At 36.5% G+C, this 23,485-nt stretch overlaps 1 protein-coding gene across 6 annotated transcripts in view; it reads left to right on the forward strand.

Moving 5' to 3' along the window:
- ELF2 (E74 like ETS transcription factor 2) overlaps positions 1-23,485 on the forward strand; it is an 84,450-nt gene that overhangs the window by 32,711 nt on the left and 28,254 nt on the right. The window contains exon 1 of one of the 6 annotated variants that reach the window (XM_074229286.1): positions 22,622-22,897. The exons of 4 other annotated variants lie outside the window; for them this stretch is intronic. In XM_074229286.1, coding sequence (XP_074085387.1) covers positions 22,840-22,897 — 58 coding nt within the window. In that variant the 5' untranslated portion in view covers positions 22,622-22,839. Of the gene's footprint in view, positions 1-22,621; positions 22,898-23,485 lie in introns of those variants that run through there. One more of the 6 variants, XM_074229285.1, reaches the window with a different exon arrangement.

The following is a 23,485-nucleotide window of genomic DNA, read 5'->3' on the forward strand; positions in this document are numbered from 1 at the left end:
TTTTGGAGTGGACTGGGGAAGAGTGGTGGTAGAATATGGAATGGAATGATAGTGGATACAGTTTCTTTTGTGGATTTCTGTAGTAGTGTAGTTTTTTAGTGTTTCTCCAGTATCTCTTCTGCACTGTGTCATCCTCTTGATTTTGGGGTGGGAATAAGAACTGAGGCAGGGAACTAAGGGAAGACAAAGGCCTGGTATAATCTCTTCTAGATGGTACATTGGTTAGAAATTTTCTTGTGAAACTCCTTTTTAATATCATGGAGAATTCCAAGGTTCTGTGGAGTACTTTTTAAACTGCTGATCTGATCATTTTTATTCATCTAAATATAGTATAATCTCAACATTTGATTAGTAGTTGTAATTATGGGTTGTTCTATTTCAGGCTCAACTCATATTGACAAACAGTATTTTCTTTTGGCATGGTAGTAATAGGTGGCCAAATCTAGATGGTTCTTTGATAATGATTAAAGGCCTGGTAGTTAGGAGGCTCTTTAGTAATGACAGCAAATATGAGTGTGGGTAGAGAAGTTGGAGATGATCTTCATCAGAAAAGAAAATACTTTAGTCTGTGGGATGAATGTGAAAGTGAGGATGTTGATGAGGGCCTGACCAGAGGTTGGAGTTTTGTGAGAGATAGTCTAGAGGTAAAATGGCTTGCTTTGACACTGACTGTATATGTAAGGAGGAAGAGGAAGGAGAATTCTGAGATTACAAAGCTGGGAGACTAGAAACCTTGGGTGGCATTTTTGTCAGAAATTGTGACATTGGAAGAAGGGGAGGGTTTTGGAGGAAAGAGAATTTGTTTGATTTTAGACATGAAGTTTGAAATATCCACATGTAGTTTGGACTGAAGCGAATTAGTGCTGAAAGGGGGAGGGGTACTGGAAGAAAAGAGAACCTTTTATCTCCTATTTCAGGTACTGCTGGTATCACACTTGTAGGCACCTTATAATTATGTTTTTTTGCATTACTCACCAGTTGTTTTCCATGTTTCCTTTTTTTTAAGGAATACCATAAGGTTTGTGAGTGTCTATTTCCATGGGCCAGTGCCAGATATATTTGTTGAACTGAACTGAAATTTTACTAATATTTGAAGAGCTTATATGTAAACCCAAATAGATTCTCATTTTATGTGCATATTTATTTTGAATACTTTATAAAGATTTTGTGTTAAACCAAAACCATTCTATATTTAAAGTACCCCTTATTTCTGCCTTTGAAGTATTAATAGCTATTTCACTTGTAATAGTAGCTTTTGGTACTATAGCTGTATTGTTGAATAAGAATTTGACCTGGGTAGCTGTATAAGTTTGGAACGTTCCTATTGATTAGAGCAGTAATTTTTTAGCTGGTTTGGTGGACATGAGAAAATTGTTCTCAAGGCAGAGAGTAGAGATTAAGGAACTTTTTCTTCAGATACTTTAAATTTCATCTCATGCTTTTTGATGGTTGTGAACCATTCTACTCCAAACTTTAAAAATCTTGATTCTACCCCTCTTCTTTTTCTCCCTCCTCCTTTCTCTTTTCTTTCCCCTTCTTCTGTTTTTCCCAAGGACAAAGGGATGTGTATGTGTTGGGGGATGGGTGGGAAGCATGGTATATGTTACAGGTATGTTTCGGATAGATGATTTAGATATTTTAGTGGTATGCATCCCAACTTGAGTTGGGAAACACTGGCATTAAGAATCTTCATTCCCATCATTTCCCCTTTAACAAGTTTTAACCATGACAGAATTGAATACATCAAATGTTGAAGATAATTGCTTTATCATAATGTCATTTTTAGAGCTAGTTTGACTCTAGTGCTAAAGACTTTGAGTCTTGCTGGTTGATTCACCATTGGAACTGGGTGGCTTGACCAGATTGCATTAGGCACTAGGGGGACTAGGCAATGGAGGGTAGAAGGTAGATGAGTGAGTTTAATTGCTAGGAAACAGCTTACAGCTCCTGCCTTGGTAGGGGTAAGTATTAACTTAAATCAAGATTAGCATGTCACTGGTGGTCCATGGTGAGGGTGAGAGTTAGGGATGAGGGTGGGAGTGAGGGTGTCTCCAAAGCTGGATAAGTCAAAACTACTTCATATAACAGTTCAGCTGAAAATAATGTTGATAACTTGTAGACAGAAGTACCTATTTTCCAATTATACCAAGTTTTCATCTCTGAGATAGTTTATACTTGTCTCAGTGGGAACATTTTTTCCTTTCCCAGTTATAAAATGGAATGAATTATTTCTAGGTTCTAGAGGGAAGGAATCTAAAAGGATGTAGGACAGACGATAAGGTTGTTGGACAGTCGAGTTTAGGAATGGAGTGAAATATACTTTCAAGGCTGTTAATCTGTTTACATGTTCTTTTTAAAATGTCTTCATATACTACAAAGAAATCAGAATAGAGGGATGAATGAAAATAAAAGCTAAAATCTTATTTTGTGTTTCTGAATATGTGTTATATTTTGTATTTTTAAAAATGGTGTTAAATTCTCTTGAATAAATTTGTAATTACTATTGCTAGTTGTTTTCTAGGATATTGGTATTTTAAAAAACAAAGTTTTATTGGTTCGAGATACCTAACAAGGAGAGTTTTTTTTTTTAGTTTTTAGTTTTGTTTTGTTTTTCAATTTAGCTATCAGTAAAATTATGATCAAGGGACCATAGATTAGAGCAAGAAAGAACTTCATAGGTCGTCTGATTCAACTCTCATTTTATAGATGAGGACACTGGATCTCAATAGTAAGCACTTGTAAGATGGGGATTTGAAACAACTCCTGGCTTCAGAAAGAAGCTAATTGGCACAATGGTTAGAGTATCGGGCCTGGAATCAGGAAGATCTGCATTCAAATCTGCCTTCAGGATGAGATGCTTATTAGCTGTGTGGTCCTGGGAAAGTCACTTAACCCTTTTTGCCTCAGATTTCTTTTCTGTAAAATGGAGAAGGAAATGACAAATTATTACAGTATCTTTGCCAAGAAAACCCTAAATAGGGTTACAGAGAATGGAAATGACTGAAAAACAATACAATTCTGGCTTCAAAACCTGCATTCTTCCCACTTCCCTACTATATGAGGTTAAAGATTAGTTCAATCTCATAACATATTTTGAAAGATCTAGCAAGAAGGCAGTTCCCTTTATTGAGTATTTAGCTTGTTAAAATAATTTTTTTTCCTCCTGAACATAACAAGGATTCCCCAAGAAGTCAGATTTCTCTTTTGTAGAGATTCAAGACTTAAAATTTGACTTCACGGTAAATTGTTTTTGGTATAACTTTTTGTCTTTGTATCATCAGAAATCCTCCCTGTGGCACAAAAAGGACTGTTTTAATTAGAAAATATTGGTGCTACAGGGAGGTAGAAGATCTTCATGAAAAATTGGGGATCTGAAAAGAAGCCCCTCACCCCAGGATAACCTGAAACTTGAGTGAGCCAGAAAGAAGACAGTGCTGGTATGTTGGTTTATAAAATATTTAGATTACTTAAAACTTAACTTTAAATTAAAATCTTGTAAATAAATCAGCCTTCATATTTTAAAATAGTGATGAATGATACCCTTCCTCGATAGGCAAGAGCAAATAGTAATACTAATTAAATAGTAATATTAATTAAATGTTTAAAAAAAACTCTGAAATTTTTTCCGTTAAACAGTTTGCTGTCTTCTTCATATCTTTTTATAGATAAAACTCAAAGCTATTTCTTGCCTGTATTGCATAGGAGCTACTTACAACTGAGTATCTTCATTATTTATTTCTGCTTTTAGACTTTCCTGTTTGTTAACTTGAAATTATTTCCTTTTGATTCAGAATTGAGCCTACTTGCCAAGTTCCTTCTAATGAGCTGAAATAGAGTGTTCATTAAGTTCAAGAACTTTAGACTTCAGAAAAGTTAGAATTGTAACTATATCAAAATTATTATCTATCAATCAAAAACATCTTAGGAAGATAGACTTAATCATTTAATAAAGTTGTCATTTTTTATCTTGTCAGTAGAATTGATTTATCTCTAGGAATTCAAATTACGGTCACCCAGGATTAAGATTATGATTTGAGAAAATAATATGTTCTAGTTATGGAAGATGCTCTGGGCTGAGTAAGATGTCTAAATTTTGAAAGAAACTTTTTTGGTCAATATTTAATTTTATAGAAATTATTTATAGTGTTCGAGAAACCAGGATTTGACAAGAGTTTAAAATTTGGGAGAAAACCAACCTCTTCTAATACAGCACATATATTTGAATTAATAATATTATATTTCTTAATTATACATGATCTTTTGATATCTTGGAATATAAAAGTTTTAAAATAGTTTTAAGTTTAATATACTATTATATGTTAAGAAGGTACAAACAGTAGTTTTTGATTTGCTGTATACTATTATTATGCCATTTTGACCACTTTCCTTATTATAAATTATCTTACTATGATTTTGAGCATAAATTTACAAGAGAACTGAATTTGGTGACTATTTTAATTGTAAAATGATTCTTTAAATGTTACTTGTAACTACATTGTTTACATTAGATTAGCAGTTAAAGAAAAATTTTGATCAAGATATTTAAAGATAAAAGTATTAAGAACTACTTCCAAATGATGATAGATCAGAAATGAAAACAAAACAGTCATGAAAATACTCAACAGAACAATTAGATTTACAAAAATATATATTTTTCAGGAAACATCTTTTAATATAAAGTGAAAGGTCTACCTAGAAATTGTACCATTAAAAGTTGTTCTTTTTTTTGGTCTGGTCCCAGATGCATGCTAATTTCTTTGAGAGATTCTGATGCTAGCCAACTCTCTCTTTGTTGACTCATTGAGAATAGCTTCATACAAATTATATAGTTTTATCAATCTGAAGTACATGACTAGCTCAAATTATTACCAAATAGAAATCCCTTAAAATCTTCTTTAATGAATAGCCTGCTTTATAGTTAGCTTTAGCAATTGTATATATAGGAATGATTCTAAAGTGCTTTTATTTTTTTAAATTTATTTATTTATTTATTTTTTAGATTTTTCAAGGCAATGGGGTTAAGTGGCTTGCTCAAGGCCACACGGCTAGGTAATTATTAAGTGTCTGAGGTTGAATTTGAACCCAGGTACTCCTGACTCCAAGGCCAGTGCTCTATCTATTGTGCCACCTTGCCGCCCCCTAAAGTGCTTTTAAAGAGTTTGTTCTCTGAGATTAAGAATTATTCTTTCAATATTTTATGATTTAAATTTGTTTAGCAAATAATTTTCTCATTGAAGATACAGAGATTAATTTAGCCTAGCCCTTGAAAGAATAATTCCATAATCCATTTTAGAGGAGGTTGAACTAAAGATATCTCTATTTTTTTAATAAAGAATGAAGGATCATAGTATTTAGCCAGATAATTCACCCCTTCTCAATACCATTTTAAAGGTATCATCAGTGTGTCTTAATTAGAAATTTTGGTTTCTTATCCAAATAATTGATTCAGTTCTTAGTTTTGATTGATTTACTCATAATCCCTTTTGTTTACAGTTACCTAGAATTTTTCTTTTTTTTCTTTTTTGCAAGGCAGTGGCGTTAAGTGGCTTGCCCAAGTCCACACAGCTAGGTAATTATTATGTGTCTGAGGCCCGATTTGAACTCAGGTACTCCTGACTCCAGGGCCGGTTGGTGCTCTATTCACTGTGCCACCTAGCTGCCCTTGGAATAAGATGGAAAGGGGCGGCTAGGTGGCGCAGTGGATAGAGCACGAGCCCTGGAGTCAGGAATACCTGAGTTCAAATCCAGCCTCAGACACGTAATATAATTACCTATCTGTGTGACCTTGGGCAAGTCACTTAACCCCATTGCCTTGCAAAAGAATAAAAATCCAGAAAAAAAAAAGAATAAGATGGAAAGCAAAAATCTTGAGAATTATGACTTCATTCTGGGATCTAGATCTAACAACACAGAATGTTCTTTCCCTTTCTTTTGTATCATCTTGAAAGGAAATCAGTGTAGATTAACTCAGAATTAGAGAGTTTGGATGTCACTATCCTTGCTTTTTCCATATTTGTTTTTCTGTGAAAATAATGACTCCTGAAAGTCAATGAATTATGATTCTCCTTGGGGAATAGAAAACTAAAGTAATCTATACTGGAACAGAAAAAAATCCCTTTTTTCCCCCAACACGAATTTTTATTTTTCCTCTTCTGTGGAGAATCATAGCTGTCAGCTATAATTGTTTTCAGTTTCCTATGATGGTCTAGAACTGATTTTGGAAATGTGATGGACTAGTGGTATTTAGTAACTTTGGGAAATGTGTGGCGTTAACATTGGCACATCCAGAAGAATTCAAAGTAAATGCGCTTCACTTTGTTTTCCATTATGTTTCATTTTGGTGTTAAATCAAGAGCAGTGACCTTCTCAGTGCTCTATGGAATCCTGTGGAAGGACAGAGTTGTCTGATCTTGGGGTTAGGAAGACCTAAATTCAGACCTTGCTTTAGACACTTAGCAGCTGTGTGACCCTGACCAAGGCCTTCACTGCTTGGAGCCTCTGGTTTGTTTATTTGTGAAATGAGGGTAATAATAACATCTGCTTCACAGAGTTGTGAAAATCAGTGTATCTACATGGACACACAGGCACACACACATGCATGCACATACATGATTCTTAATAAGAGCAAACGTGATTCTTAGTCTGTGCTTGATTCAAAGGAGACTTTGATTTAAGTCCTGCCTCTAGTTATTTACTAATCTTGTCAGTTTCCTAACCTGTAAAATGGAAATAATTTTTAATTAAATCAACATTGATTAAGCCCTTTTTATGTGCTACGCATTGTCTTATGCACTGAATATACAGATAGACACAGAGACAGGTCCTGCCTCCCTGGAACTGCATGGGTGAGTTGGGCTCCTTGGGGGACCTCAAGAAGTCTGAATTCAGGATGGAGATGATCGAGTAATAGTACCTGTGCCACCTCCTTTAATGACTGATGATGATGACTGAGGAAGAGAAATTGGTCAATCTTAAATGTTGGCTTGTTATACTTTACTTTTTTTTTTTTTTAAGTTTTTGCAAGGCAATGGGGTTAAGTGGCTTGCCCAAGGCCACACGTCTAGGTAATTATTAAGTGTGTGAGGCCAGATTTGAACTTGGGTACTCCTGACTCCAGGGCTGGTGCTCCATCCACTACACCACCTAGCCTCTCCTTTACTTTCTTTCAGTCACTGATGTATAAAAAAATTGCTCTTCAATATAATTTTTGACAAAGTGGGAAGTAGGAAAAAGTTCAGTAAAACTACAGTTTAGTAAGCAAAGCATTATATGATTTAGTGACATCACTGAAATAATAAAACAGTGGTTACTTCAGTTTATGTGTATTGTGTACTTACATAAATTATAACTTTATTATAATTGTCACTAGACATTCTGCATAGAATAAAAGATTCTTTGCATATGTTATAAATTATACACCTGATTTGACATATTAGTATAGCCAAATCCATGAATTAGAAAAGCTTAAGAATTTTTGCTTTATTTTTATAAATCCAAACAGTTATTATATATTAATTATCAAAGGAAGGGCTTAATTAAGGTACTCCTTCTTCTTAGAATCTTTTCATTTCCCCCCTTAGATTCTTTCATTCTTCATATCACCTTATGTTTATTTATTCTTATACTTGTCACATCTCCCCAGATAGGACTCAGATTCCTTAAGAATGGAGACCTTTTTTTCCTCTCTGTCCCATTAGAGGACATTTACAAACCCAGGGCAGCTAGTACTTCTTAGACTGACAGTGTGTTGTGCCTTGAATGTTTTTTTTTTCTGCTTTCAACCTGACTTATGCTAAGAATTCAGATATGCTAATGATCAGATAACAATAGTAATAGCATGTGGACCACTTTATGTAAAATTGTTTTCATTTATCTTATTTGATTTTCATAGCAGCCTTGTGAGATAAAGGGCTATCATTATATCCCCAGTTTTTTTTTTTTGTTTTTTTTTTTAGGTTTTTGCAAGGCAAATGGGATTAAGTGGCTTGCCCAAGGCCACACAGCTAGGTAATTATTAAGTGTCTGAGACCGGATTTGAACCCGGGTACTCCTGACTCCAAGGCCGGTGCTTTATCCACTATGCCACCTAGCCGCCCCCATATCCCCAGTTTTCAGATGAGGCAACTGAGATTGAAAGAGACTTTGCAGCTTCCTCAGGTCAACTTCCTCAACTAGTAAGTGTATGAGGCTAAATGGGAGCTAAATTCCACCAACCCTTTGATCTAGGTTGTCTCTTAGGTAAATAATTGTTAGGATTAGTCTACACTTTGTGTATTAGTCCTATGCCCCAATGCCAGTGTTAGAAAAATGCTTAGTTGCTTAGAGCACAGTCCTGGTGAGGGCAGGCTTATGAATCTAGTCTTTGTTTCACAGCCTTGGCTTGGGTCCCTTAACATTGAGTCAATTTCTTACAATATGGCCATCCAAGAAAATGTAGATGAACCAGCATAAACCATTGTCATAAGTTTTGAATGTGTTGAGTGCAGAACTAGAGTATACTGTTGATGGTGGGTTAGTAGCTTTTTTAAGGGACAGCAGTATATAAAATACACTAAGTTGTAAATCCTGGTTTGAGAGGAGGGAGAGCTTTTGCTTCTTTATTATGGACTCGTATGATTGATAATGTAGTTAAATTAGCATTTCTGTGTGGCAGTTTCTCAGTCTGTAAATAATTTTTGAGACATAGTTTTGTTTGATATTTGTAATAGGTATAATAAAAGCTGCTAACATGATATTCTATTACTTCATTGTGATATGGAGATGCTCTTGAATGTTCAAAGATTGTGCCAACAGAGTGTGATATTAAACCTTTTTGTGTTTGCCCAGTGATAGACCATATACTTATCTGAGTATATCCAACCTAGCTAACTTCAGATTGCCTAAAGTCAACTGTACAGTCTTGATTTTTCCTACTATAAAGATTGTTCATTGAATGATATAAGGATTTCATTTTGCATCAGTGGTGAAAAGTATCCGTACTAATGAAATCATGGAGCCTTTATATATTGTATTGAAATTTAAATGTAAATTTTCTTAATTCTAGCTTTACATTATATTCCAGAGATAAAATTTTTCCTTTAGTGAATCTCACTAGTTAGTCATTCTCTATATTAACTTGAAGTCTGCATGTAACCTTTCAATTACTGCTGTTGTGCTTAGAGCTAATGGCTTTTCATTTTCTAATCATTTTCTGTTATAGGCTTTAAACAGTGATATTACCATATTAAAGAGAATAATTGGGATGTGTTTGGGAAAATCAGACTCTTGAATTCTGTAAGCTGGATTTTAATTACTTAGCATTGATCAGAAATCTTAATTTTTGGTTATAGAAATAGCTGGTGATTTAAAAATTTATATAGCACTTTACTTTAAAAAAAAACAACATTCAAGATTACATGTGGTAATAGTCTTTCTGTTGCTGTCTGTTGAAAGAGGTTTCTTAGATGGGTTTTATTAAAGAATTGACACATCTACCTTGTGTGTGTATATATTTTGGCCACTTTCCAGTGTTGATAAACTTATGTTTAATTAAATATTTACTAAAAAGCCCAAGTCTCCGCATAAATATCTTTTTTGTTCAAAATTCAGTCCTTAGATTGTTAAATAAACTTCTATAAAATGTATCTGATATTAATTTACTCAATTGTTGCTTATATTTATTAATATTTTGGTATTAATGGCCTTAATATAAAGTTATATAAATGTAACTATTGTTTCAAAGTTAAAACATTTAGGGGAAAACAGTAGGATATTGTTTGTGGTAGCCAATATATTTAGCATATGAATTTCCTCTGGAGATAAGCAGTGATTTAATAATAAGCATGAGCAATTTTGGCAGTGTGTGATACTAATAAGTTCTGAATATTTCTGAAAAGATTCAAAAAAGACAATGGCAAAGTAATGTTTTATTTTGTGTTTTTCTTTCCTAACAGAAGTATTGCTATTTTGCTTTCCTATCCTATCACTGCACCAGAGCTGCTTGGACAGCTCTGGATCCTGAAGCAGGAAGTACACTCCTGTGTTTCTTCTCTCCATATCATCCACTGGCCTACATTCATTGAGTATACCTGTTCTATCATTCTGTACAGTTTTTTAAGTAGCTAGTTGTTCTTTTCTTTTTCCTTCTTTATTGGTTTATACTGCTTAACAGTGTTAATCTTTATATTAGAGCCATGAGTTCAAATTCTGCTTTTGGTGATTACTGCCTTATACCTTAGTTATCTATAAACAAGAGGTGGGGTTGGATTGGCTTTGTAGGTCTCTTTCAACTCATAATCTTTGACCTAAAGTGTACCAACAACCTAAACCATGATGGAAGGAGTATTAGTCATATTTTCCTCCTAATTCTACTTAATATTTTCAAAGCTCCTTTACAACTCATTAGAAGCTTTGGATTTGTCTGGTATTTTCTTCATTATTGTTCTTTTGCAGTGAGACATATCTATCTTATGTAAACTTTCTAAATTCTTTTTTGGCATTTAACTTTGAACAGGTCTAAATATAATTCTTCATAATTATTCAGTGTCAAAACTAATTGACACTCTCTTGGCTGTGAACATTTAGGAAAAGGGTTTTATAATTATATAAATTGTATTACTATAGTTCATGAGATCATAGAACTAGACCTCAGTGGTACCTCAGAGGCTGTCTAGACCAAATTCCTCATTTTATAGAGGAGGAAACTGAGGCCTAGGGAGGAATTGAGAACTTGAGACTTCCTTAAGGTTGATCAGCTTAAGGAATTTACTGGTATCTAATGAACTATTCTCCACATGGCTTTTTTTTTTTTACATCTTAGAAAGTTTTTATTTATTTTGAGTTTTACAATTTTCCCTCAAATCTTGCTTCCCTCCCCCCACCCCCAACAGAAGGCAGTCTGTGTTGGTCTTTACATTGTTTCTGTGGTATACATTGATCTAAGTTGAATGTGATAAGAGAGAAAAGAAGAAACATAAAGCATAAGAGATAGCAGAATTATATAGTAAGATAACTTTTTTCCCCCTAAATTGAAGGTAATAGTTTTTGATCTTTGTTCAAGCTTCACAGTTTTTTCTCTGGATACAGATGGCATTCTCCATCGCAGATAGCCCAAAATTGTCTCTGATTGTTGCACTGATGGAATGAGCAAGTCCATCAAGGTTGACCATTTTGTTTTTAAGGGTATACAGTCTACTTCTGGTTCTGCTCATCTTGCTCAGCATCAGTTCATGCAAATCCCTCCAGGTTTCCCTGAATTCCCATCCCTCCTGGTTTCTAATAGAACAGTAGTGTTCCATCACAGACATATACCACAGTTTATTAAGCAATTCCCCAATTGAAGGACATTCACTTGATTTCCAATTCTTTGCCACCACAAACAGGGTTGCTATGAATATTTTTGTACAAGTGATGCTTTTACCCTTTCTCATAATCTCTTCAGGGTATAGATCTAGTAGTGGCATTGCTGGATCATAGGGTATGCACATTTTTGTTGCCCTTTTGGTGTAATTCCAAATTGCTCTCCAGAAAGGTTGGATGAGTTCACAGCTCCACCAACAGTGTATTAGTGTCCCAGATTTCACACATTCCTTCCAGTATTGATTATTGTCCTTTCTAGTCATACTGTTTTGCCTTATCAAGTTGTAAGAGTTGACTATAGTTTTTTTTTTTTTTTTTTTTTTTTTTTTTAGAATCAAGCCTAATAAAGCACAGGTTAGGGCAAACTTTATCAAGCTAAAAAGACTTAGTTTAAATCTGGTGATGGGATTATCTATTGCTTAAGGATCAGTTTAGCTAAATACAGAAAGATAAATTAGTCAGGTTAGTTGTAGAATATTGAAGCTTTTGACTTTAGCAGGGTTTGAACTTAATCTTTACTAAAACTATAGTGATTTGTGATCTCTATTAGTGGAGGGACTGCAATACCCCTCCTGATGAAATTACTAATCTTTGAAGTATTTTAATCAAATAAGCTTGGGCTCTAAAAATAGACCTTACCAGGAGCTAGTTTTTCCCATCAACTATCATGCTCTTTTGATATTTCATTTGTAGTTTTATCACTCTAGGTAAGTAAGTCACAAAATTATACTAGCTAAGTTCAAATACTGGAAGGTTATACCAGACTGGAAAAGCTTTTGAGTACCAGCTAGTGATAACTATTGGGAGCATTCATTCATTCATTCATTTGGCAATTATTAAATGCTTATTATATGTAAAGTACCAATATAAATACATACAGGAAAAAATGGTATATTTCAAAATTTGGTAGTTTGATCAGGTCTTTTTGTCTTAATTTCTCATAGAATAAGAGATAGAGAAGAGTTACATTCGTTTTTGGTTAACTTTTTATTTGGGAGGAAAAAAAGGGTCTTGAGATCCAGTCCTGCTTTTAGAGCCTATTTTCTGCTGAATACTATATTTCAAATAAAATTTTATTTGTAGCAAAACTTCTGCAGTAGAGAGTATGACATTTATACAATATGTCCAGCAGATACAGAACACAAATGCACATGTATGTATGTACACACATATATATTCATGTATGTTGTATTATGCTGTTTACTGGGTAGACATAATGTTGTGCATGATCTTCACTCTCCAGTACTTTATGAAGAAAAGCTTATATATGTAATTCATGTGTATAATGCATGTATATGCATATAGGGATGTATGTGTATATGTTTGATGTATGTACCTTGAATTCCTACAGATAAAATCATGAATTAAATTTTGAAAACACGGTGTTTTAAAAACAAACCAAAAGTGCTTGCATGTGTGCATGAATATATCTATCTCTCTCGCTAGTGCTAATTCCCACTCATAATGTCCCCAGAGAGTGGGGCTGAGCATTTCTCTCTGACTTACCCATAGCTTTGTAGTTTCTACAACTGCTACTAATGTGCCCCTATCAGTGTGCTTGCCACTGAATATAAACCAGATATATTTATTAAGCAGACATAGCAAAGGCATTTCTTCCAAACCTGGGATATATTGTCTCCTTGCACAATTGTGTTCCTGAGGAGATGAACTCAGATTTGTAGTATAATGGTTAATGGGGCACATGTGTAGGGAAACTGTACCAACTCTGAAACTATTTATTAACTCTTAGCTCCTTTTTCTTTAGCTCTTTTTCCTTAAGATGTAGCTCTCTTCTGGGTTCTAAGGTTTGGTCTTGTAGAATCCTGAAGCTGGCTTTCCTTGGTGTGTCCTTGTTATATCTTAGCTTTTGATGCAGATACTGTTTTTAGTCATTGCTTCTGTTTTTTTTTTTTTTTTTTTTGACAAGGCAATAGGGTTAAGTGACTTGCCCAAGATCAAACAGCTAGGTAATTATTAAGTGTCTGAGGTCTGATTTGAACTCAAGTTCACCTGACTCCAGAGCCCATGCTCTCTATCCACTGCCTCTAGATGACAGAATTTGGAGGGAAGTAAAGTTTAAGATGATTGGTCAGGTAGGAAGGGGAATTTTATATATGATTCTAGATTCAGCCACAGAATTTTGTTGAATGGGAGTGGTGCATGAACTATTGCAGTCACCTGCTAGTTGGTCTTGTCTCAAGACCCTCACTCCAGGCCATTTTACTCTCAGCTGTCAAATTAATCTACCTAAAACCCAGGTCTGGCCATGCCTGTCCTCTGTCCAGTAAATTCTAGTAGTTTCCTTACTATCACCAGAATGAAATGCAAAATCTTTTGTTTGGTGGTCAAAGCTTTTCTCCTTTTTCTAGTCTTATTAGTCTTTATTCCCACCCCATAGTTTGTGATTCAGTGACTCTGACTTTCCTGGTTGTTTCTCCTCACAAGAATTCTTTCATAACACAAACATGATCCAGATCTTGACATTGGGCATTTTCATTGACTATTCCTTGTGCCTGGAATACTTGCCCTCTTCTACCCTCCTGTCTTCCCCTGACTTTCTTCAGTTGCCAGCTAAAATCCCAACTAATATGAGAAACCTCTCTTCATTCCCCTTAATAGCAGTGCCTTGTCTCATACATGTGCCCATATCATATAGTATGTATGTCATATACATCATGTGTATGTGATAAATTAGATTTGAAAGAAGACTCTGATGTTCATCCAAATGTAGACATCACATAATTGGATACATGTGTAACACAGGTTTATATATGCATATACATGCACATGTGTATATATTCTACATAGATACACACCCATATATCTTGTTTGGGTGGAATTATTTTTGCTGGAGACAGTCCTTAAGGAGCCCACAGTTGAATGGAGGATTTTCTTTAGAAATGGCCTTTGTTGATATTCTTGACTCTTAGCATAATGGTGCCATGTAAAAGTCAATAATAAATGCTTATTGACTGACTAGGGCATTCCATGATTAAAAACCATGAGCTTTTTAACATTGATGTTAAAATTTTGAGCTTTTGTTTCAGGAGAAGCTTGGGGTCAATAGATAGCCAGACAGATAAAACTGGAGTTTTTCTTTTAGGGTTTTTTTTTTTTGGCAAGGCAAATGGGGTTAAGTGGCTTGCCCAAGGCCACACAGCTAGGTAATTAGTAAGTGTCTGAGACTGGATTTGAACCCAGGTACTCCTGACTCCAGGGCTGGTGCTTTATCCACTGCACCACCTAGCCACCCCCTGGAGTTTATTTTCTAATGGGGGAAGACACCTAAAGGGAAGGGAGGACAATGTGCACTCCATGATGGTGAAGAAATTCATCCAAGTGGTCTGAAGGCCTAGCCAGGTGAGAAGTTGCCTCCCAGAGACTGGGGACCAGAGGCAGAGTCCAGGGTTCTAGTGGGAGGGAGAAGATGATTGACTGCTTAGAAGATGGTGAGAGATGTGAAGCTATTTTAGCTAGGGAACAGAAATATGATTTCTCTGTGTATGAAAATCATAGCACCAAAAGGTTAAATGCCTCAATGTTACAGAAAAATCAGGGGGCAAAAGAATACATCTCCCTTTCTTTCACTAGATTTTATTAAGGTAAAGTTTTTAGGATCCAGTTAGCTTTATTGCTATTTTTGTGGAATTCTTATATTCACTAGGTGAAAAATCAGGATGTGCTTCCTTTTAATTTCTTAAATAAGCAAAACTATGGTACTTGAAAAACATAATTATATGAATTAATAGAATAAAGAACTAACTTTCCAGCTAGCAAATGCAATATATATAATCTGTCCCACAGAATTTTCGTTGATAGGATATATTAAGACAAAGAAATTTGTACAATTTTAACTTTGTGAAAAGTGAAATATTTAATATCTATAAGAAAAATAGTATCTTTAATGCAATTATGGAAAAACTTTTATGACAGCTTTCTGAACTCGAATTCTTTTCATTATCTTTTAAAGTTGTGTCTTAAGAAATGAAGTAAATTAAATTGAAACGATATGATTAGTAATGAAGAGCTGCATACTTCTCTGAATCATCTAGAGTACCTGGGAAGTTGACATACATTATCCAGCGGTGGTGTTATGGAGGCAAGGCAAAGTGACTTGCCTAGGATCACCTAGCTAGTAAGTATATGAGGCCAAATTTGAACTTGGGTCTTCCTGACTCCATTCCTGGTGCTCTATTCAGTATGTCAGCTAGCTTCCCCTCTGATCAAGTATGCAAATATTAAAAAAAATCTAGATTATCAAATACGAATATATATTTTTATTTTGGTAGCATTTATACAGTATATGTTCCCAGCACATACATTTTACTTTTTTTTTTTTGGCCCGCATATACACAACATATACATATACACACTATAATATATGACATAAATCTTTCATATATGTCTTTGGAATATGTGTTTTCTCTCCTTAGCTCCTGATGTGTTCAAAACCAGAACTTAACTGTCCTCCCCTCCAATTCATCTTCCTTCTAAGCTTCTCTATTTCTATTGAAGAATTTTTTAGTTTACCTAGGTTTGCAACCTTAATTATCCTTAATTCTTCAGTCTCATCTCCTATTTTCATATTTAATTATTTATCAAATCTTGTTTTAACTCCTCTCTTTTCCTTTCTTTTCACTTATAGCTACAAACCTAGTTTAGGCCCTTATTAACTATGATTGAACTATTGCATTAGTCTTCTAATTGTTCCCTTCTCTTTCTTGTTTTTCTTATCCAATACATCTTCTGAAATAATAGTCATAAAACACAGATCTTATTATGAATCTTGTAGGTTCCTTCTAGCCTTAGAATAAAATGCAGTTCTTTGTCTAGGCCTTTTGAAGTTTTTCACAGTCTGATTCCATTATCTTTCTAGAATTATTTACTTTATTCCTCTTTGTACATTCTGCATTCTGTCAAACTAACAAACTTAGCATGCCATCTCCTGTTTCTTTCTCTCTATATAGACTGTATCTCATGACTATAATCTCCTTTACCCTATCTTTCAGATTCCTTTGTTTACTTAAAGACTTACTGCTTTTTTTGGAAGCCTTTCCTGATCCTCTGGTTGAATGTATGTTCCTTTTTCATGTTAGTTTGCTCTTAAATTTCATTGGAAATAATGTATTCTCTTTTGAGGGCAGGGAGTTTTTTTCCTTCTATCTTTGTCTTGTAGCACAGTATTTAATAAATATTTACTGAATTGTTATTTTGATCATAGAATGTCATTTGTTTTGGTAATATACTCAATTTCATTAATGTACTTCATTAATGTTTACTTTGTACAAGTAATTCTTTTTTTGTTTTCTTGATAAATATTCCATTAGGTTTATTTTTAAAATTTTCCCCTTTGATATGTGGCATTATTAAATTGGTAGTTTGATGAGAAATTGAAAGATTTGACAATTGGTTCCAGACCCATTTGGTTTTTGATGGTAGTGGTTTCATAAGTTGTTTTGCCTGTGCATCTTTTTCCTTTCTTCCAAAGACCTAAGTGGTAACATGTTTAGCATTCAGCAAACTTTTGTGAAGCACTCATTCCCTGGTGCCTAGATTTGTGATTGACAGTGGGTGATGTTCGAAGTTAAAGATAAGCTCACATAGTAGGAAAGTGAGAGAAGATAGGAACAAATATGTGAGGGAGGAAAGGTCATTTTAGATTATGGTTCTGAAGGAAGCTTTCTAGAGATGGTGGAATTTGAGTTGGGTGTTAAATGATGGAAAGGACTCCAATGGGTGACAGACATGTCAAGCACAAGGAACAGTATGAATAAAGATTTCAGGTGAGAAGAATGTAAAATGTCTTAAGTTGTTCAGAACCCTTTAGTCCATGGAGTTTGGACTAAGGCAAATGGATGGACTGACTTGCCCAGAGACACATATCTAGTAAATTTTTGATTCTGGATTTGAACTCAAGTCTTCCTTATTCAAGGTCTGCCGCTCTAGCTACTGAAGTATCTAGTTTCCACCAAAATGTATATGGAAGATAGTAAATAGTTTGGCTTGAGTATTGAGTGGGTGAAGAGGAGAGTAGTATGAAATTAATATATGCTTCAGGGCAGTGCTGGGTTTTGGAGAACCTTTAGTTGTAAGCAGTGAACTTTCCTTGATAGATAAGCAGCAATTGGTTCACATTGAAAAGTATTTAATATCTAGCATTTGACTGGAGAACAAAATTCTACTCCTAAAATACCTCAAGGCACAAGACAAGGCCTGGTAATCATGGTAGTATTTCCACTTCCATTTTTTTTTTGTCATGACTGACCTTGTTTATACTTTCAGTCCTGCACCTCATCAGAATATTTCCAAGTTTTTTTCCCTCTCTGTTAGATAAACTACGAAGAAAAAGGCTTTTTAAAGACAATGTATAATACTTCCTTTTGCCCCAAGATAAGATACTGGTAGTACAGACTTGAAATAAAAAAAAAATTACAGCAGTTCATCTCTAGGAAGTGACATTGTCTATTCCCCTAATCACTTGATCAAGAGGGCTTAAATCCATGGGGCATAAGCTCATTTCTAGGTTAGGACTTCCTTTCATGACTTTTTTTGGAAATGTGGATTCCCAGAAAATCATGCAAATTTATATAGTTAAATTTCAAAATACATTATAAATTTAAATGTAAATCATGTAAAAAATCAATAAATCACTAAGTATTTATTAAATCTATATTTGTTGGCAATGTGCTAAGCATGGGGGAATACAAAAAAAAAATGGCAAAAACAGTCCCTGCCTTCAAGGAGTTCTCAGTCCAATGGATATAACAACTATGTACAAATGATGCATATACAGGATAAAATGGAAATAGTTTCAGAGGAAAGACACACAAAGATTGAGGAGTGGAAAAGGCTTATCAAACAGGGTCAGGAGGCACCCTGTATTGGTCTGGCATTGCCAAGACAACCAAAATTGAATAAATCTAGGATGAATTGTTTGATCAACTATTAGCCCCCGAATAATGTTACAAATATCCAAATAACCTTTGACAGAAAAAACAGTTCCCCATCCCTGTTGTAGTAGGTAGAATCTTAGTTGGAACTTCAGGAAGCCAGGAGGGGAGCCAAGGAAAGAGAATTTTGGATATGGGGGCCTTTGAAAATGCAGTGAGTAGTTAGAAGATGGAATAGCTTATGTGAGAAATTTACCACCCATTATGGGGTGGCTTAGGTGATGCAGTGGATAGAGCACAGGCCCTGGAGTCAGGAGTACCTGAGTTCAAATCTGGCCTCAGACACTTAAAAAAGCCATTATCACTGAATCATATACTCAGTAGTTGAATGTTTTTTCCCCCTTTGCAGGGGGAAGGTGAGTGGAGGTAATGGAGAATTGTTCACATACTTTCTGAACCAAGTACCAAGAGCTATCAGCTACAATATCAACAAAACCTTTGACAACTTGACGTATCTAGAATGATTCTTAAATTTTGAAAATCAAATCCCAAATGAATTTCAATTCTGATTCTTCTTTTAGTTTGATAAAATTGTCTTCTATTTCCACTTTTTAGAACATTTGAAACTTTTTATCTTAATTCTAAATGTGGTTTGTATATGATATTGTCCAGACACCAGGCATTTGTTTTGAATTTCCTTTTAAAAATATAGTTCTTTCATGGGAGGAGGATTCTTTTTAGAGTTTTTGGAAGGGAGTTAGTAAACATTTCAATTTGAATATATAAAAACCTTATTATGCTGATAGAAATTCAATTTCTAACTAGAAAAAAATTTCTAAATTGATTTGAATTAACCACAAAATACTTGGGGGACCAAGCCAGACTTCTTTCTGACAACCAAATATTGTAAAAACTCTCTATAATAAACACTTTTAATCCTAGATGATAGTCTGTATATTGGGATATAATAAAATTCTAGTACATTGGATGAATATGATATTTCATGAGAGTTTACTGAATTCGATTTGACTTTTGAAGTTCCATTGTATTTTAATTAAAAATTGACTCGGTCTTGAAACCTTCATTACAAAGGTTATGGCTCTTAAGTACTAATTCACATATTACCTATTGCAAAACTTGAAAGAAATGGAGAAAATGATATTTACTGTATCTAAGATAATTTAAGATGTGAGTGGTGTATTCTAATAACTTAGGACAATAATAGTGACAGAATAAATAACTCATGTCTTAGAATTTGTGATTACATACAGTCTCTGACTATTGTGTAGCAATCAATGTAGAGATTATTTTAGCTATTTTTGTACTGTACTATATATGTGGGCACATAATAATAATAAATTCTATTTGAAAATAATTCTGAGGACTTACATCTTTTAGACAAAAACCATAATAATTGTATCAATTGGGTTATTTAAAGGTTGCTTAAAAATGGCAGTATTTTTGTCTTACTAAAGATTAGAAAAAAAGAAGCATGCTTAAGAAAACTTGGCCCACAGTTAACTCTTCCTGGATGGAGAAATCTTTCAGATTTCTACCCTATGAGGCAGAAGAAATTAAATAATCATTCTTCTAAAATGATATCCATATGGACTCATAACAAGGCTTAGTACTTAGGAACTACACTTTAGTGAAACCACTTTATTAGTATATCCTTTGGATACCTATTTATTTAAATTTTCTTGGGTTGTAGTCCCTGAACTTACTGGATAACATACATTCAACAACAGACATTTATTGAGATTTTGTTTATATTTAAGATGTCAAAAAAAAAAAGAAACAATCCTTACCTTTAGTACCTCACAAAGTTTCTTTCTTAAGGAAAAACTTTTTATCTTTGTTTTTACGAGTCATTCCCCTTAAATTCATCTCCAAATAAATTTTTCCTTGTAACAGCAAAAACAAATATTAAGGAAAGGCAACTGACACAGCAACCCTTTCTCTCATGATTATACTACTTCATACACCTACAGTTTTTGTATCCACAATTTTTCCCTCTTCATAGGAGGAATATTCCTAAACTTCTAAACATTCATAAATGTTCCGTATCATTTCTACATGACAAAGATTGTTCATTAGTTCTTCAGACTTCAAATACGTTTACAGTTATTTTTTAAAGTGTTTTTTTGTTCATCTTTCTTTAGTCATACAAATTCTTCCATATTTTTAAAAATCCTCATATTTGTTGATGATGAGACACTTATTTTTTTTAGGAGTTTATATCACACTGGAGTCAAGCAAGATTGCTTATAGATGAAAAGATGAAAGGGCAATTTCTGGTGATGGAAAAAATAGCAACAAAATCTGAAGAATTTAGGCCTAATTTGCTCTTTAGGAAAAAAGTTGACAAGTTACACAGACTTGAGAAAGAAAAAAATTTTCAATAAATCTGATTTCCTTGTAGCAGATCAACAATGTATTGTTACTATAGGTTATCTTCTGGGACGTGAAAATAGCTTTGATGTGGAAAACTTAACTGCAAGTGTATTAGCACAAATTAAAGTTTACCTGAATAAAGTAATTAAAAATGAAAACTAAAGCACTGAAGAAACACCTCAGTTATTACCAAGGTAATTAACCTTGCTTTTGTGTGTGTAGATTCATATTTTGGAGCTGGAAGGATTATAATCTTCTAATTTCAACCACTTTTCTCAGTATTAATCTCTAGAACTTTTTACTGAATAGGACATAATTACAATAAAGCATGTGGAAATTTTACACAGATATTTAAATGTAGAAATTAAGGCTGTCTCCAATTCATTTTTTTGGTCACTTCTCTCTGACAGTCATAACCAGTGAAGTTTGAGCAGATTATCTTGAAATCTTAAGGGCAAAATTTCCTGTAGGCCTGTGCAATAGGAAGGAGTGATTAAGGTCCAGCTCCCCTCCCCCAAAATATAGGGTCTGACTCATTCCATTGTTTGTACATTCTATAATTAATATAACAAGAAACAAACGAGTGATAAATTATATATGTGTGGACCAAGCTAAAAATGACTTTCCTGTATCGGTAGGAGGGGGTCTCTATTGCTTTAAGTAAGTTGACCTGCCAATCTGAAAAGAAATGTAGATGTAGCATCACTTTTCATTTTAAAACAAAGTAAATGAAAGAACATCAGTCCATGAGTAGAATTAAATGTTAGTTGTAGATTATGTAAAACCAGAAAGTTATGTTGGTATTGACACTTCTTTGATGAAATTATCAATTGCTGTATTCATCAGTTTTTAAATCTTTGAATGTAAGTGAAAACAGTGTTGTTAGTATAGTTTTTGGTAGATGTACTTGGAACAAACAATCAGATTTTGGGTTTGACAGATGTATATCAACACAAGTACATTTTAGGTCAATAAGTATGTGTTGAGAGGAATAAGAGAGAAATGTTAAATTCAATTCCTTGACTCTGGATGCATATCCAAAAGGCATTTGACACCCTAATGATACAGTGAAATGATAAACTAGATAAACAAGTTGAACTTTTTATTTTTAGGTTGTATGTGTAGACACAGATAGGTTAAGAAAACATAATCAACTCAATAAGAATTTGGCTAAATGTTCATTCAGAAACAAGCAGTTTTCTTTAACTGATGAATAGCCTAGTTGTGTGGTCAGGTAGTTTCCCCTCTCCTTTACTTGATAGGATTTGATCAAGAAAAGACTCGGTATTCCGTAAAAGCTTTTTATGTCAGCTACCGGTGTCTAGGATCAAGGAATGTCGGAAACTAGGGAAGAATTAATATTCTGCCCTAATTTGTCAGAGTTGATAGATTCAATACATTCCTTCGGTAGCAGCGACTCGTATGCGGACAGCACTCGTGTCAGTAGTTTTGGGGACCTTTTGTGGGTGCCCAGAGGATCCCGAGTCCGAGTGCGTCCCCCACAGACGTGTCTCGGCCCGCTTGTCCTCCAGGAGAAGTTGTTGACAGGTCTGAGAAGGGCCGCACGTGCGGCAGGCCGGCCAGGCTCGCCGCTGGCGCGCTGAGCTCCTCGGACACTTTCTAAAAGGAAAGGAGTTTTTTTCGGAAATAGAAGCTCGTTTTCCTCCCCGGGAAAGTGACGGGAACATCATCCCCTCCCTGCCCCTGCCCCTGCCCCTGCCCCTTTGGCCTCTCCTCCAGACCGCCCGCCCCGCGGGAGGGGCCGCCAGCGCGGCTTGGGCCCCCCCCAGGGAGCCCGGGAGGCTCGGCCGCCGGAGCCGGCCCCGGCCCGGGAGGGAGCGCGGAGCCTCAGGTGTCAGAGTCTCCTCCCCCGGCCGCGGGTGGCGGAGCGGCCGTGCGCGAATGTCGGGGACTTCCTGTCTGGGCCGCAGGGCGGAAGGATCGCGTTGCCAGTCGCGCCGCCGCCGCGGCCCCTACCGTTAGGTGCCGGGCTTTCTGGCCGGGCGGACGCCTGGGAGCTGGGCCGGGTCCGCGGCTTCCTGTCGGGAGGACGCGCAAGGATCCCTCCGTGTGTGTGTGCGCGCGTGAGTGCGCGCGTGTGTGCAAGTGTGTGTGCGTGTGCGCCTCTGCCTGCTGGTTCCGCCTCCTCCCCGCCGCCGCTGCTCCCAGCGTTAAGTCAATGTGAAGCAGCAGCAGCAGCTCCAGCCCCGGGATAAACATGGCGACTTCTCTGCATGAGGGGCCCACCAACCAGCTGGACCTGCTCATCCGGGCCGGTAAGGACCCGCGACTTGCGCCGCGGGGCGCGGGTGCAGGCGGCGGCGTGTGAAAGGGGCGGGAGGCGGCGGCGGCCGGTGCAGGGAGCGGCGGGAGGCGCCGGGAGGTCGGGCCGGAGGGGGAGCGCTGAATGAAGTAATGGAGGCGGCGAATCAGGAAGTGATCACCTTGGCCGACAACCTGCCCGCTGCTCCGTGCCGGGCCCCGGGGCCGCCAGACGGGGCGCGCCGCGCTCAAGTTGGCCATCCCGGGCGGGAGAGTTTGCGCTGCGCCCCAGTTGCCGAGGAACCAGGAAGTGGGCGAGCGGGCGAGCCGGGGAGCGGGAGCGGCTGTTGTGCGCGCCGCCACGCCGCCCGGCCCGAGAGGCCGCGGCCGCCCGGGGGAGGGGGCGCCGGGGCTCGGGGCGCCCCCTCCCCCGCCCCCCCCCCCCCCGCGGCTCCTGTGGAGAAGAGCCGGAGCGGCCGAGGGCACCCGCCAAAACAGCTCCCCGCCTCCTCGCACCTGGTGCACCCGGAGGAGTAACGGTCCCGTCCGGGCTCCGGGTGCCGGGGAGGCGACCCAGCGGGCTGCCCCTCCCCGGGCCCGTG

This window comes from Macrotis lagotis, chromosome 3 (genome assembly GCF_037893015.1).
Source record: "Macrotis lagotis isolate mMagLag1 chromosome 3, bilby.v1.9.chrom.fasta, whole genome shotgun sequence".
Lineage (NCBI taxonomy): Eukaryota > Metazoa > Chordata > Mammalia > Peramelemorphia > Peramelidae > Macrotis > Macrotis lagotis.